At 39.5% G+C, this 18,035-nt stretch overlaps 1 protein-coding gene across 3 annotated transcripts in view; it reads left to right on the top strand.

Annotated features, from left to right (window-relative positions):
• Nucleotides 1–18,035, top strand: part of LOC125462367 (katanin-interacting protein) — a 119,523-nt gene that overhangs the window by 32,143 nt on the left and 69,345 nt on the right. For all 3 annotated transcript variants that reach the window (XM_048552360.2, XM_048552361.2, XM_048552359.2), the window contains 3 exons: nucleotides 2,741–2,832; nucleotides 8,210–8,358; nucleotides 16,478–16,587. In XM_048552360.2, coding sequence (XP_048408317.2) covers nucleotides 2,741–2,832; nucleotides 8,210–8,358; nucleotides 16,478–16,587 — 351 coding nt within the window. The remainder of the gene's footprint in view (nucleotides 1–2,740; nucleotides 2,833–8,209; nucleotides 8,359–16,477; nucleotides 16,588–18,035) is intronic.

The raw sequence follows: 18,035 nt of genomic DNA, 5'->3' as shown, positions 1-18,035 counted from the left end.
CTTGTCAAAACATTTAAGGCCATGGGCCTAGTGCAGGAAAGTGGGCCGAGTGCAGGTAGTAATGAATTTTTGGTGGTACAAATTTGATTGGCCAAATGACCTCTTCTGTCCTATACGATTCTATGATTCTAAGAGTTAAGGAATTAACACCATTACGCTTATGGGATTAACAACCCTAGTAACAACCAACTGACTGTGATGGGAATTGCCTCCACATAGTCTATCCAACTTGCTCAGTTGTGTTTCATAAAACTGCATAAAAATTAATTAAATCACTCATACCGTTCTGTATATCTGTGATACATTGTAAATTCTGCAAGTATAGTAAAGCAAAGACTGAAATGACATTTGCTGCTCCACAGCCAGCCAGCACCATGGATGCTCCTGCTGTTGGACAGAAAGAATTCATGGTCAGTTCCACATGGACTGGCAACAGCAATGCTGGCATGTGTAGTTGTTTCTCTCACGTTTCTAGTCAGTGGCAGTAGTTACTGCTCCTTAAATGCTTTTGCCTTGAACAAATTGTAGGAGCTTATGAACTCTGTAGACATTTCTGACTATCTATCAACCTGTCTCTTCTGCTTCCATCTTCTCCAGTGAGCCACCAAACCAAACTTCGACCTCAATCTTGCACTTGCTGAAAGCTCTAAATCTGTATCTCTATAGGTTTTCTCCCCTAGTGTAATTGAGCCCATTTTGTTGATGATCCAACTTGATGCTCCCTTGACCCTCATTCCACTAAATTGCTGACCACTGAACCTTGTGTCTGACTGACATTGTAAGTTGCCCCCTCTCCTCATCACTGTTTCTATCCTTTCCAAAGTCATCAGCTCTATCTTTAAAAAGTACTGTCTTGGCCCCTCGCTGCTTCCAGACTGTCACCCCATTTCTAATTTCCCTGTCCTCCCCAATATCCTTGAATATGTGGTCAACTTTTGCACCAATTCGCATGAATTTCTGTGCAGGTTTCTATCCACTCACAGCAGAACAATGAGCTAACAAAAGTCATAAACTATATCCTCTGTGACTGCAACCATGATGCATTTTCTAAATACATGTTGCTGAATATGAAAACAGAAATGTGATCCCAGAATTGAGGGTGGTGGCTCAGTGGTTGGGGCGACATGGTGGCTCAGTGGTTAGCACTGCTGCCTCACAGCGCCAGAGATCCAGGTTTGATTTCAGCCTCGGGTGACTGTGTGGAGTTTACACATTCTCCCTGTGTCTGTGTGTGTTTCCTCTGGGTGCTCTGGTTTCCTTTCATGGTCCAAAGATGTGCATCAGGTGGATTGGCTATGCTAAATTGCCCATAGTGCCTAAGATAGAAAATGCAAGTATAGGATAAGGGGTTGGGCCTGGTTGGGCTGCCCCTTGGAGGGTTGGTGTGGACTCAATGGGCCAAATGGTCTGCTTCCACTGTAGGGACTTTAGGATGACCACATTTGAAGTGACAAAATATTTTAGGTTAACTACACTTTTTCACTTTTCCAAGGCCCTATATTTGTTCTCTCTAAGAAGTTTTCTGGGAAGGCTCAAAATTATAAGTGACCATAATTTTGGAAGAACGAGCTCTATGTTTGCTGAGACGACTGGCGGGTGTGTGAATGCTTGTCTTAAGACACATGGGCTAGTTCAGCTCTTGCTGCTAATTGTAAAAAGGTGTGCCCTGCTACTGATTTTTGCATTAAACATACAGTAAATACTTTGTATCTGTGAGTTCATGACTAGGGAATTTGCCTATCCACATTAAAAAGTAAGAAGCAACAAAATTCAACATCGATGGCAAAACCCACATATCCGCTATTTTTAATCTGTATTTTTAATGGGCTCTGCATTTGTAAATTTTCATATTTTGTGGGGTTTCTCAGAAATTGAATCCTTGCAAATACAGAGGAATGACTGTACAAATGAATTTCCACTTAAACATGTCGCAACCAAAAGAAATTATTCTTGACCTGGGATTAAATACTGAGGGTTCTTGAATGCATTTCTGTGAGCTACTTAAAATAGAAGGGTCCAAAAGAGATTTCCTCCAATGAGAAAGAAATCTGGTCACAGTTTATCTGCAGGCCAGGGATGCTACATCAATAAAAGCAAACATTTGGACCTACTCCATTGCCGGCAAAGCTAAAATGTCTTTACAAATGTAATCAAATCAGCGTGGTATGGCAACTGCTCTTCTCAAAAACCACAAGCTACAGAGTCATGAGTTCCACCTAGACCATCACAAAACCAGCTTTTATCCATCAACCCTCGCTATACTTCCTGCTGCCTTGGGACAGCAACCAATCAACTCACCTCGTACACTCTCTTCCACCCTCTTCTGCCGGGCAGAAGATATACAAGTTTGAATAGATGTATGTACAGATTCCAGAACAGTTTCTTCCCCACTGTTATCAGATTTTCAAACAGACTTCTCAAATGTTAAAGCTGATCTCTCTCCATCTCTGCACTTTCTGTGTGGCTGTGACACTGTATTCTGCACTGTGTTCTGCTATCTTGATGTATTTTGTATGGTACAATCTGCCAGCATAGCCCACAAAACAACACTTTTCACTGTTTCTCAGTACATGTGACAACAATAAATTAAATAAAATCAATAAAGTTTAATGTATCAAAGTGCTTCTCACAAAGACAACTTTTTATCAAAATATCCTGTGGATTCGGAAATGTATCTTTTTAAGAACAGAATAAAATGTATTGCCAAATCAGTTGCTCAGGTAGCTTCTTTGTTTTATAGGTAGTTGATTTAAACAAAGTTGACCAAAATGTGTTAATGGACTTTGATGAAAAGCATGATCAATATCTGATACTCCTTCAATGCAGAAACAGGTAATATGTGGGTGTTTTTCATCTTGGCTCCTTTATTTTGTTAAATGCATTTGGGTATTTGAATTCATTATAAAAATAGAATGAAATTGTTGAATATGAAGGTGTCACTTTGTCATGCTTTTAAGCAGGTTCTGAATGTTTGCAATGAGATTGTGCTATCTCCTTAATCGTCATGTCAGATTTCTCAATCCTACTACCAATGCTGTTTGATCATACCTTTCTTGTAGTTCAACTTTTTAATGAAATTTGGCTGATCTAAAAGTGAATGTCGCTTTGCTGTGTTTTGCCTTATTTTAAGTGTAAGGAAGGGAAAACTGTTTTAGGTTATAATTTTTGCTTTTTGAGACAGCTCCACCTTTAATCTTATGTATAGCATTCAAGCGGTCACTGAGTGCTTTTCTATCGCTGTCCCTTTAAGAGTTGATATTTTCAGAAAATAAAGCAAAATATTGGCATTGAAATGTAAAACAAAAACAAAAAAAACTGGCAATTCCTCGACTTTGAAATGAAGAATAAAGATTTAAATTCTTCTTGTACACGTGCTGAACACTATGCAGATATCCAGAATTAGTCTTGAAGTAGTAAAAACCAAAATAATTGCAGATTTTGAAAATCAGAAACAAAAACAGAAAAGTTCATCAGGTTTAGCAACATCTGTAGAGAGAAATCTGAGTTAATGGTTTGAATTCAGTGACCCTTCCTCAGAATAGTGCTTCCTAAATCTATTCCAATTGTGACCCCATTTTGGTGCGTGAAATTTGCTGAGGATGGTGGTGGGTGAAGTATGTAAGGGAGATTTTCAGACCATTGAGAACAGAAGGATGGAATCAGGAGGGGTGATGCATGGTGGGTATGAGAGGGTGTGAGAGAGCAGAGTTTGGAGAAGGGGTGGTAGTTCCTGGTTAGTCTGCTGGTTTTAAATGAAACGCACCTTTTGTTCGTCGGTTTGCAAGACAGCAGTCAGGCCGTAGTGGTTAGCAGGTTGGTCCAAAGCCAGACTTAAAAAATCTCTGATGATTTGAAGGGCCCACGCAACTGTTTCTGTTTAGTCAGAGCTGCATGGCAGCCATTTCTGCCACAGAGCACATGACTCCAAAATTTCGACTTCTGGCCTCATTGGTGCCGCCATGACCCACAATGTGGTTTGGGAAGCCCTAACTCAAAGGGTTATTTTTAATTTTAAAAATACTTAATTAATTAATTGATCCAAATTAACAGGTTTCATCTTTGCAATTTTTTTCTCCATTCTGAAAGGTCTTTTTGGCAAAAACCATGTCCTGCAATTCTGATCAATCTGTGACTCACTGCTTCATTTTGCCGTCTTATTTCCACTGTGATCCTTGTCATTTTAATTAATTTATTTGCAGTTGAGTGGCAATTCAGAGCAGAAAAGAAAATAGTTTTCTCTAATTAAAGCCATGGAGATTGCTTTTGACTGGTGCATACACAATAAGCCAACTGCGTTTTTCTGTGCAATCACCTACTATTCTAATCCCATTTTCCAGCATTTTGGCCCATAGCATCCTATGCCTTGACATCAGAAGTACACATCTAAATACTACTTAAATGTTATGAGGATTTCTTCCTCTATCACCCTTACAAGCAGTGAGTTCCAGATTTCCTCTGGGGTGCAAAAGTTTTTTGTCATATGTCCTGTAAACTTCTGCCCCTTAACTTAAATGTATGCTCCCTGTACATTGATCCCTCTGTCAGGGAGAAAGTTTATTTCAAAACCCTACTTTCCTATCTACTCTGTCCATGTCCATCATCTCATTCATGTCCCCTTTCTGACTCCACTGAGGAAAACAACTCCAGCCTGTCCAATCTCTCTTCTTAACTGAAATTCTCCAGCGAAGGCAACATCCTGGTAAATCTCCTCTGACCCTCTCCAGGGCTAAAATGTGGATTCCAGAACTGGACATAGCATTCGAGCTGTGGCCTAATCCCTGGCCTAACTGGATATATTTCCAGCATAAACTCCCTGCTTTTCACCTCTATGGCTCAGCTAATAAAGACAAGTATACCATATGCTGCCTTATCCACTTTATCAACCTGCCCTAATAACTTAAGGAACCAGCGAGTTTTGAGAAGATTTGTAGCTCAGGTTGAGGTTCTGGATGTGAGTTTGCTCGCTGAGCTGGAAGGTTCGTTTTCAGACGTTTCGTCACCATACTAGGTAACATCATCAGTGAGCCTCCGACGAAGCACTGGTGTTATGTCCTGCTTTCTATTTATCTGGTTAGGTTTCCTTGGGTTGGTTATGTCATTTCCTGTTCTTTTTCTCAGGGGATGGTAGATTGGCTCCAAATCAATGTGTTTGTTGATGGAGTTCCGGTTGGAATGCCATGCTTCTAGGAATTCTCGTGCGTGTCTCTGTTTGGCTTGTCCTAGGATGGATGTGTTGTCCCAATCTAAGTGGTGTCCTTCCTCATGTGTATGTAAGGATACGAGTGATAGTGGGTCATGTCGTTTTGTGGCTAGTTGATGTTCATGTATCCTGGAGGCTAGCTTTCTGCCAGTTTGTCCAATGTAGTGTTTGTCACAGTTCTTGCAAGGTATTTTGTAGATGACGTTCGTTTTATTTGTTGTCTGTATAGGGTCTTTTAAGTTCATTAGCTGCTGTTTTAGTGTGTTGGTGGGTTTGTGGGCTACCCTGATGCCAAGAGGTCCGAGTAGTCTGGCAGTCATTTCGGAAATGTCTTTGATGTAGGGGAGAGTGGTTATGGTTTCTGAGCCCGTTTTGTCTGTTTGTTTGGGTTTATTGCTGAGGAATCGGCGGACTGTGTTCATAGGGTACCCATTCTTTTTGAATACGCTGTATTGGTGATTTTCCTCTGCTCTGCGTAGTTCCTCTATGCTGCAGTGTGTGGTGGCTCGTTGGAATAATGTTTTTTTCATTATTTCATTCATTATTCTAACGAGCCACCACACACTGCAGCACAGAGGAACTACGCAGAGCAGAGGAAAATCACCTATACAGCGCATTCAAAAAGAATGGGTACCCTATGAACACAGTCCGCCGATTCCTCAGCAACAAACCCAAACAAACAGACAAAACGGGCTCAGAAACCATAACCACTCTCCCCTACATCAAAGACATTTCCGAAATGACTGCCAGACTACTCGGACCTCTTGGCATCAGGGTAGCCCACAAACCCACCAACACACTAAAACAGCAGCTAATGAACTTAAAAGACCCTATACAGACAACAAATAAAACGAACGTCATCTACAAAATACCTTGCAAGAACTGTGACAAACACTACATTGGACAAACTGGCAGAAAGCTAGCCACCAGGATACATGAACATCAACTAGCCACAAAACGACATGACCCACTATCACTCGTATCCTTACAAACAGATGAGGAAGGACACCACTTAGATTGGGACAACACATCCATCCTAGGACAAGCCAAACAGAGACACGCACGAGAATTCCTAGAAGCATGGCATTCCAACCGGAACTCCATCAACAAACACATTGATTTGGAGCCAATCTACCATCCCCTGAGAAAAAGAACAGGAAATGACATAACCAACCCAAGGAAACCTAACCAGATAAATAGAAAGCGGGACATAACACCAGCGCTTCGTCGGAGGCTCACTGATGATGTTACCTAGAATGGTGACGAAACGTTTGAAAACAAACCTTCCAGCTCAGCGAGCAAACTCACATCCAGAACTTAAGGAACCATTGTGCATCAGTGCTGCCCTTGCCTTGTTTGTCCTGCCAAAGTGCATAACTCTCACATATCATTTGTCACTGGTCACTCATCTGACCAACCCAACTATGTCCTCCTGTAATCTAAGACGATCCTCTTCACTCCTTACCACCCCACCAGTTTTTACACTGTCTGTGTAACACTGCCAGATTATTTACTATGTTTACACCACTTACTACATAGTTTAGCATTTTGACATTTTTGTGGGTTCCTACGAGTCAGATTGTCAGAAATAGCAGATGGTTTTCTGCTTTGGGTCTGCGTCCGTTTGGAACTGAGTAAAGTATTAGCGCTTTCCTGTTTAGCTTGAATCTCCAATCTGCGTTTTTTTTGTTGCCTCAGAATCTATATCTCTTGTATCAGTGATCAAATGTTATTTGACATATATAAGATTTGATACATTGCAGTATCTGAAGTTGTTCACTAATAAGTTATGTTGCCCACCCGTGCTTTGCGTAGAAGCCACCGCAACAAGAGGCTTTACCCTGTGACTTGAACTGCAGTTCATCCTCAAAATGTCTCTTGAAGTCTTCTACACCTTCTGTCTGTTTAGGTCCTATTTTTATAATAGAAAAACAGCACAATTTTGTGATACTCCTGGCTGACATATAGTCATTACCTTTAGTCATAGAGCTAGAATGTACATTAATTGCATAACATATTTGCTGGAATTGTTGTCAATGTTGTTGTACCAGTGCAGAGTGGCATTTTTTTATACCAGCCTTGATGGTCCTGAATGAGTCTAGCTGTAGACGACCCTCCCACCACCTCTTCTCTGCCCCATAAGCATGCTATCTTGAACCAATCCCCCCTTATTTTTTAACACATTACAGTTTAGGTCTGTATTAACACAGGAATGCTATTGTCTCTCCTTTCCGTTCTTATATTTATTCTGTTTATATTTTCATCAAATTAGCCATATAACCATGACTCAAATGTCTCATTCCACCTGAGTTAAAGCAGTGACTACACTTCAAAAGTATACATTGTATTTAAAGTGTTTTATGATGCCTGATGGTTATGAAAAATGCAGTATAAACACCAGTTTACCTTTCTGATTACTCTTCATTAGTGCTATCCACATCTGTGCTGCACAACAGTTTCTTTAGTCAAGGTAAAAGTAAAATTAAACAAAATGTTTACAGAGGTATTCTTGAGATTACGTGGTGGCGGTAGTATTCCAACAAACATATTTCCTAATTAAGCATTAACCCTAATAAGAGGACCCATATACCCCACCAGTCAAATAATTTGGGACTCATTGGTGTTGAAACATTTCCATATCTGCAACTCAGGTTAATTATAAGCAACATTATTCGTTGAAGCAAAATATTATGATATTTCTCTATTTGGGAAATTATGCCTTCCCTGAATTGATATGCAACTTTAATTCAGTCTTCAGTTACAGTATGAAAAGACTAAAGTATCCGGGTATTGGCTTATATTCCGTAGTCCAGTAATCTTATGAATATTGTATTGGAATTTTACTGGAAGCTTATACTATTTGGTTAGATGCAGCTCGGTACTGTGAAAAGTGTTCAAAATATAATTATTTCTGATACTAATAATAATGACTTATGCATTTATGAAGTGTGATCAGTAAAATTGTTGATTTTCCAAATTAAAATTAACCAGAGTGCTAATTTTATTTAGAATATTGAAGAGATTAAAGACAAAAGATCCTAAAAAGATACAACTAGAACGGTTAGAGCAAGGATTTTCCGTCTATGTAAATGGCGCCAACTCTGAATTAAAGAGACAACCAAGATTTCAAGCAACTTCAAGAACAGTGAGAACAGCTGGTGCGTATTAGCTAAAATATAGCAACAAGTTCTTGTGTTGACCAAGGGAATAAAATACCTCCTTTCATCAACAGACGTGATATCTCTGTGCTGTCTTTACAGAATAAAGTAGAATATCATTCTTTGTCATTAAGAAAGAAGCTTCAGTCATAAGATGCATACGTAGAAGTCTTTTTATTTATTTTGTGTTCCCACTACGCTTTGGATTTAAAAAAAGCTCCTCTGGATTCCCTTTGGAATTCTTAATAACTATCTTCTAGGTATGCTCTTTCCCACAAAAGGAAATATTCTCTATTTATCATTTATTAAAACCCTTCATATTTTTAAAGACCTCAGTAGGCCATCTTTTGTTCATTTTCTTTCAAGAATAAAGAGACCCAGCATGTTTGTCCTCCCCTAATGGGTATATACATACATTTCTGGCATCATCCTTGTAAATATTCTTATGCACCTTTTCTAGTGCTTCTATATTTTGTTAATAATATAGCAAACAGAAGTGGAAGATGCAAACTATGGCCTAAACTGAAAGGTCGATAATAACTTGCTTCTCTTTAATTATATTCTACAGTTCCATAAATAGATAATGGTGGCGTTGTTTAATTTTTAATGTGTCCTTGCTGACTTGTGACACAATATTTCATGATCAATGTACTTGTACTCACAAAATCGTTTTGTTCATCTATCCCATCCAGACTCAGACCTCCTAATTAAGGAGCAATTTCCCTACTCTTCCTAACAATATCTACTATCACACAGTTTGGTTGAACTTAATTTACCAATTATTTTCCCATTCTACAAATTCACTAATGAACTTATTTCAGTCCTGCTCAATGTTGACTACTACCCTAAGTTTCGTTTCACCTGTAAATTTAGAAATTGTGTTTATGGTTTCAAAGTCCAAATCATTAATATTAGTTGTGATTAGAAATAGTTCCAGAACTGATCCCTGTGGAACATCAGTCCCTACCCTCTATAACTGACCAATCTTTCACTATTAAAGAATCACCCTTTGCTTCCAATATCTGTATTCTGTCTTAAAACAGGCTAATTCTCTATTCTGCCACTCGTCCTGATTCCACATTCTTTGATCATATTCATTAGTCTTTGATGTAATTTTAGTAAAGTGCCCCATAAATGTTACCAATGCCTCTTATCAAGGAGGTTGGTTAGCTAAGCCGGCTAGCTAGCTGGTTTGCAATGCAGTGTAATTCTATCAACGTGGGTTGAATTCCCACACTGGCTGAAGTTACCCGGAAGGATTTTTCTTCTCAACCTCTCCCTGAGGCCTGGTGATTAATAAGATTGCAGCCCTATGGTCCTGTAGGTCAATGGAGACTTTACGTTTGAATCATGTGTAGAAACAGACCACTCGGCCCAACAAGACCACACAGTTTCTGTCAATCTTTAAAAATTCACTCAGTCCTGCCCACCACAGTGTAGGAAAGATGTGATTGCTCTGGAGGGATTACAAGGGAAATTCACCAAGATATTACCTGGGATGGAGCATTTCAGCGATGAAGAGAGATAGGATTAGCTCATTTCAGAGATAGTAGGAACTGCACATGCCGGAGGGTCTCGGCCCAAAACGTCAGCTTTCCTGCTCCTCTGCTGTTGCTTGGCCTGCTGTCTTCATCCAGCTCTACACCTTGTCATCTCAGGATAGGCTTGGCTTGGTTTCTTTAGAGCAGAGAAGGTTAAGGGGGGACTTGTAAGAGGGGCATAGGATTATGAGAGGCTTGATCAAGGTGAACAAAAAACAACTGTACCCCTTAGTCAAAAGAATCATTAACAAGGGGACATCATTTTAATGTGAAAGGCAGGGGTTTAAAGGGTATTTGAGGAAAAACCTTTTCACCCAGAGGGTTGTGGGGGTCTGGAATGCACTGCCTGGGAGAACAGTTGAAGCAGGTGACCTCACAATCTTTAAAACATACTTGGATGAACACTTGAAGTGTCATTGTATTAAAGGCTACGGGCCTAGTGCAGGAAAGTAGGACCAGTGTCAGTAATAGTATATTTTTGGCAGTATGATGGGCTGAAGGGTCACTTCTGGAATGTATGATTTTATTGTTCTATGGAGTTTGGTCAAGCAAGATTTTCCCTTTTGAAATCCATGTTGACAATTCATTGTCTCCCAATTTGTTCCTAGCTGCTAATTTATTCTATTTTGTTGTAGAAACTCATCAATTTTCCTGCCTCTGATAGTAAATTGACTAATTTATTATTCCCTGAACATGTTCGATCCTCATGTTCTATAAATTCTCTTTCTGTTTCAAAAATACTGAAGCAAATCAGCATTCACAAAGCATTACTTATAATTTAACATTTGAATATGTTATGTAAGGAGAAAGCACTGGGTACTGACAAAAATAAAGAAGTCAGGGTCCAGCGTGAGTAATACAGGTAGGGATATCAGAACAGAGATCCCTGGATATCAGGGACTTGAAGGAAAGAATAAAGAAAACAGGGAAGCTTATGAGCACTTGGAGGAGTATATAAATGTATAGCTGAAATTTAGAAGGTAGGTAAACAAAGAGCAGGCATGAAAAAAGCTGTCAAGTGAAAGAATGCCCAAAGTATTTTATTATTACATGAAGAGCAAAAGTATAGCTAAAGAAATAGTAGGGCTTATTAGGTACCATAATAATAGCCTAGAAAAGACATAAGCTATTTAGTTCTTTGAGTCTACACTATAATTTAATAAAATCATGTCTGCTTGTGGTCTCAACTCTACGTTATTGTCTACTGTGCATAGTCCCGGACTCCCTTGTCTATTGAGGTGTATGGTTTTCAATGATCATTTTACATCTGGTTTCACAAAATAGAGTCGTTCAAATTGGAGAAGAAGAACATGAAATATCTGATGTGGATGACATATTGAAAAAGGAAGTATTATGTGGGTTTAAGCTTTTTGGAAGTGGATAACTCCCAGGCTTCGATAGAATGTATCCCAAGCTGCAGAAAACAAGAGAAGAATAGGAGAATCTCTGACAGTCATTTTCCAGCCCTCTCTGGCTACAGTTCTGGAAGCATTATACCATTATCCTTTTTTAAAGCCGTAATCTAGATGACAACATTATGGGCTAATCATCATAACATTAAGGGTGGGAATATTATTAGGAAAATAGGGTAATTGTTTGCTTGGATTTAAAAAAAAATCACTCATAGGAAATCAGTGTGGCTGGTTGGGCCATCCCTAGTTGCCACCGGATAGTTTGTGGTGATCTACCTATCTGAACCCCTGCCATCCATATGTTGTAGCTAGATCCATAATGCTGTTAGGGAGGGAATGACAGGGATAAATCAAAGCGAATCCACCTGGATTTGTTAAGGGACATCCTATCTGACCAACATGACTGCATTTTCTTTTGAAGAGGTAAAAGGGAGGTGAGATGGCCAAAGTGTATTTGTTATGGTCTAAATAGATTTTAACAAAGCTTTTGTAGAAGCCTGCCTGGCAGACTGGCTGCAAAATAAAAGCCTGTGGGATGTAAGGCAAGGTGGCATGTTGAACTCAGCAGTAGATCAAAAGCTGGAAGCAAAGGTAATGATTGATGGATATTTTTGTGATTCCAAAGGGATTCCACAGGGCTCAGTACAGAGTCCCTTGCTTTTTGTGGTAAAGGTTAATGATTTGCGTATAGGGAATATAAAAACGAAATTTGCAGCAGATTTTCTTAAATAATTAGTCACATGGTTGACCATGAAGAAGAAAGCTGGAAACTGTAAGAAGATATCAATGGACTCATCAAACAAAAAGAATAATGGCAAATGGAAATCAGTCTAGAAAAGCGCGAGGTAATGCGTTTGGGTAAAGCTAACAGGGCAGGGGAATACACAATTAATGATTGGGTACTGAGGAGTTTAAGAACAAAGGGAGGCGAAGGCCTATTGATATTATTGCTGGGCTGTTAATCCAGAGACCCAAAATACATTCTGCAGACCCAGGTTCAAAACCCATCAAGGGAGATGGTGGAATTTGAATTCAGTAAAATATCAGGAATTAAGAATCTAATGACGACCATGAATCCATTGTTGGAAAATCCCACCTGATTCACTCATGTCCTTGAAGGAAGGAAACTGCCATCCTTACCTGGATAACAAGATGTAGAGCTTGTTATCGCGGATTCTCCAGCATCTGCAGTTCCTATTACCTCTGCCATCTTTACCTGGTCTGCCTTACCTGTGACTCCAGACCCACAGTAATGTGGTTGACTCTGAAATTAGGGATGGGCAATAAATACTGCCTAGCCAATGACGCCTTCATTTTGTCAATGAATAAAGGGGGTGAAAAAGGGACCTTGGGGTTCACAGATCACACATCACAGTGAAAGCAGCAAAGCAATGGTTGAGAAGGAATGTGGCATGTTTTTTCCTTTATTGGTTGAGGCATTAAATAAATGATTTGGAAATGTATATTGGAACTATATAAAATTCTAGTTAGGCAACAGCTGGGGTACTCCTGGCAGTTTACTGGTCTCTGCACTGGGTGAAAGATGTGATTGCATGACAGAGGGTACACCAAAGATTTGTGAGGACGTTGCATGACTGGAGAAATTTAGTCAAGAGGAATGATTGGATAGTAAAGGAACAAAGGAAGCTCAGGGGATACCTAAAAAGAATATAAAAATGGTTTAGCTAGGTCATTAGGGGAAGGATTTGTTTCTTGCAGTTGAAGACACAGCTTTAATTTTGAGAGGCAGGTGTTTTAAAGGCAATTTGAGGGGAATTATTTTTCACTTTGGAGGTGATAGAGATCTAAAACTCACTCCCTAAAAGGGTGGTAGAAGCAGACAATGTTATAACATTTAAGAAAGTACTTAGATATGTACTTGTGGAGGCTTTGGCCAATGGTATTAATGCTAAACAACTAAGCCAGTAATGTTTGGGGGTCCTGGGTTTAAATATAGTGATGACAGATAGTGAAATTTGAATTCAATTTTTAAAAATATGGTATTAAGAGTCTAATGACAACTGTGAAACCATTGTTATTTGTCAGAAAAACCCACTTGGTTCACTAATGTTCTTGAAGTAAGGAAATCTGCTGCCCTTACCTGGTCTGGCCTACATGTGACTCCAGGCTCGCTGCATGAAGCTAGATCAGTTTAGGATATCTCGTTGGCATGGGCAAGTTCAACTGGTGGGTCTGTTTCCATGCTGTATTATTGTAGGACTTTCTCTTCCAAAAGCTACCCAATTTAAAAGTTATTGTCCATGTAAGTTTCTCCAAAACTTGATCCAACCTATTCTAGCAATTTCTTCCAAGTGCTTATAGAAGCTCAGCTTCTACCACAGTTCCTCATACTTAGGATTATTGATGGTTGCCACCCCTTGCTGCATGGTTTTTATTTGTCAACTTCCCCTCACTATCTAGAATTCTCACCTAAAACCACATTACGTTTTCACTTTCAGAGCATCTTAAAATAATTTGTTGAGAGACCATGATATTTAAAATCCCTCCATTCTTACTTGATGGTCACAACTTCCCCAATTAAAGAAAGTTATGTGTATATTTACAGTACAGGTCATTATTGGCTGACTCTTAACACCCCTCTGGGCAATTAGAGATGAGTATTAAATGCTGAGCTAGCCAGTGACAGCCTCATCCTAAGATTGCATAAAATAAATACACACATCGAATGGTCATAACCTATAAGTCTCTAGTCCAGGGAAGTGCAATTAGCCTGGTCTGCCTCTTGTTGGCCTATGTGGATACACAAATCAGATTGTCCTATGCTGTAAATTTCTGTGAATTTCCTTAATCGGGGAAAATGTGGCCATCGAGTTAGAATGGAGGGATTTGAAGAGGATGGTTGCTCAACAGATTATTTTAAGAGGCTTCTGAAAGTGAAAAGGTAATAGCAAGGTAACATGGTTTGAGATGAGAATTTGAGATAGTAAGGACAAGTCGACAGAAACAAAACTTCATGTAACAAGGGTTGGTAACCATCAATAATCCTAAGAATGAGGAACTGTAGTAGAAGCTGAGCTGCTATAAATATGTGGAAGAGGTTGCTAGAATAGGTTGGATCATGTTTTGGAGAAATTGAAATTGACAATAACTTTTAACTTGGATAACTTTGAGAAGAGACGGTCATAAAGTAATAAAGCATGGAAAAAGACCCTCCCGTACAACTTGTCCATGCTGACCAGATGTCCTAAACTGATCTAGTCCCATTTGCCAGCATTTGGCCTATATTCCTCTAAAGCCGTTCCTATTCATGTATCTATCCAAATGCCTGCTAATTGTACCCACCTCCACCACTTCCTCTGGCAGCTCATTCCATACACCACCCTATGTGTGAAAAAGTTGTCACTCAAGTCCCTTTTAAATCTGTCTCTTCTTACTTTAAACCTGTGTCATCTAGTTTTGGATCCTCCTACCCCAGGCGAAAGACATTGGCTATTCACCCTATTTGTATTCTCATGATTTTTAAACCTCATCCCTCAGCCTTTGACACTCCAGTGAAAGTAGCTCCAGCCTATTAAGCCCCTTTCTATAGGTCAAATCCTCCAACCTTTCTAATATTTTCTGAACCCTTTCCATTTTCACAACATATTTCTTCTCGCAGGGAGATTAGAATTGAATACGTATTCTAAGAGTGGCCTAACCAATGTCCTGTACAGCTGCAACGTGACACACCAATTCCTGTAGTCAATGCAGTGACCATTGAAGGGAAGTGTGCCGAAAGCTGCCTTCAAACCATGTCTGCCTATGACTTCACTTTCAAGGACCTGTGCACTTGCACCCCTAGGTCCCTTTGTTTGGCAACATTCCCCAGGGCCCTACCAGTAACTATATAAGTCCTGCCCTGATTTTCCTTACCAAAAAGAAACACCTCACATTAATCCAAATTAAATTCCATCTTTCACTTCTTAGCCCATTGGCTCATCTGATTGATGTCCTGTTGTTCTCTGAGTACTTCTTCACTGTCCATTACACCATCAATTTTGGTGTCATCTGCAAACTGACTAACATATCTCCTATAATATTCACATCCAAATCATTTATTTAAATGACAAAAAGCTGTGGACCCAGTACTGATCGGTGTGACACACCACTGGTCACAGGCCTCCAGTCCTAAAAACAACTTTCTACCACCACACTCTGTCTCCAAGCTTTGAGCCAATTTTGTATCCAGTAAGCTAGCTTTCCCCTGGATTCAATGTGATCTAACCTTGCTATCCAGTCTACTTTGCCAAAGCCTTGCTGAAGTCCATACAGACAACGTCTACTGCTCTGCCTTCTTCGATCTTCTTTGAGACTTCTTCAAAAAACTCGATTGAGTTAGTGAGAGATTTCCCACGCACAAAGCTATTTTGACTCTCCATTATCGGTCCTCACCTTTCCAAATGCATGTTGATCCTGTCCCCCAGAACCGCCTCCAACAACTTACCCACCACTGATATCAGGCTCACTGGTCTATAGTTCCTTCGCTTTTCCTTAGCACCTTCCCTAAATAGGTGAGTCTGCAGAACTTGATGCAGAATACAGGGCTATGGATGAGCTGAAATTTGTGAAAGGCAACAACGTGTTACAGCAGCCATGCCGCATCCTATTCTTAGCTGCTTTCTTCATATTACAAGTTGAATTCACCTGTGTTTAGATTATCTGCTCCAACCAGCATCTAAATTATTTTTGCAAGGTTTAAAAATGCCATTACGTTCCCACAGTGTTGGCAATCTCTTGGGTAGGCAGTGGGGAATGCTTTTCAATTCATATTTTTAAAAGGCCATTACCAACAATTTTATTACTTATTTATGAACAGAAACAGAAGTTACTGGAAAAGCTCAGCAGTTCCGGCAGCATCTATGAAGAAAAGATCGGAGTTAACATTTCGGGTCTGGTGACCCTTCCTCAGAACTGTTCTGAGTTCTGATGAAGGGTCACCAGACCCGAAACATTAACTCTGATTTTTTCTTCATTGATGCTGCCAGATCTGCTGAGCTTTTCCAGTAACTTCTGTTTCTGTTCCTGATTTACATCATCTGCAGTTCTTTCGGTTTTTATTACTTATTACCTTTACTATTCTCTTCAATTATTGTTTCATATTTTATGAACTAAACCAAAAACTTTAAGTCCGTATATTAAAATTATTCATGAAAAATTTAATTTCAGATTCTGCTGCAAGAATAACTTCGCACACTGAAAAGCTTCAAGAATTAGATGAAATAAAATGTAGAACCCAAACTGCACCAGGCAAAGTTCATCGTAAAGGTTGGGTGCAGGTAAAGTCAAAGTATGATTGATCCCACAATATGAGCAGTTTTAAATTTTTGCTGCCTACAGGGAATTTTAAGGCCAGAGTCTACCTGCTTATTCTGCACATCATAAATTTCAGTATAAGATAATATAAAACAGATAGTATCGTCGTGGTGTCAGTGCTTCTTTGAATATTAAGGGTGTTCCTTTTCACCCCTGTCCTTGGAAGAAACAATCTCACATTGCTTTGGTTTTGATAAATAATCATAGAATCTCTACAGTGTGGAAGCAGGCCATTCAGCCCATAGAGTTAACACTGACCCTCTGAAGAGCATTGCACCCAGGCACAATCCCCTACCCTATATACGTAACCCTGTATTTTCCACGCTCGTCCACCAAGTCTGTACTTCACCGGACACTATGGGTAATTTAGCATGGCCAATCCACCTAACCTACGCATCTTTGGGCTCATACTAGTCAAGCTAAAAGCTTTTAGGTGGCTGGCTGGCCCTCTTGGATATTTCCCAAACTTTTTAAGCAGTCTTGCTGAACTGTCAATGCATTTAAAATAGTCCCAGACTTGTTCCTAATGTCGGTTCAGTTTGATAGCAAGCAGTAAAGCTGAGTCATTGATATTTGTGAAGAGATTAGAGTACACAAGTTATCTTCCCTTAAACACTCCCATAGAATCAAGAATATTTTATTGCACTATGATTCAATGGGTTTTGAGATGGCTGATAAGTAGAATGGGTAATCTGCAGACAATGTCACGTGTAGGGCGGTGTTGTTTGGACATTAGTGCACTTACTCTGATGCCTCAATAGCCTCTGTGTGCTCTTGACAAAGTCTATGTTTGTTGCCTTCTCACATGAGCCTTTGCCATTTTGGTCAGTCACAAGATTTGGACTCCAATGAGTCAATAGAAATTTTTGATCTCTTGAGGGATGCTTTCAGGACATCTGTATCAATTAGAAATTTAGGTTTTTTTGTAAATTATTTAACATCAGCTAATTCTCAATACTTTTTAATATTGTTTCCTCTTCACAATTTACTACATCAAATTTTCCGAAGTTATTGTGTTGCTATATTTAGCTCGAATCAGCTGTTATAAGTTTTATTATGGGCTTTGGTAAAATTATTTTGTATTTAAGAGCATAATGGGATATACTACTTAAGGCAAGTTCGGTTGAGATGTCATGTATTAGTTCTTAATTATGTTTTGCAATGCAGAGGAGTATGCAACACGTCCTGTTTTTTTCAGTTGCCCATTTTTGAGCCTATATAGACAGTACCAGGTCAGCTCATTTAAACACCTTATGAAACTCCATGTTCTTAGAATTGAGGCATCCATCATCCACATAACAGAACATCAGCTTATGTTACTTGCAAGCTGTTGCTTATTGAGCAAATTGGACATGAATAACCTGCACCTTTTGATTCAAGGCCACAGTACTGGAAGTACCCAATGCATTGC

Source organism: Stegostoma tigrinum, chromosome 23 (genome assembly GCF_030684315.1).
Source record: "Stegostoma tigrinum isolate sSteTig4 chromosome 23, sSteTig4.hap1, whole genome shotgun sequence".
NCBI classification, from domain to species: Eukaryota; Metazoa; Chordata; class Chondrichthyes; order Orectolobiformes; family Stegostomatidae; genus Stegostoma; species Stegostoma tigrinum.
This window is presented reverse-complemented; position numbering and strand designations above follow the sequence as displayed.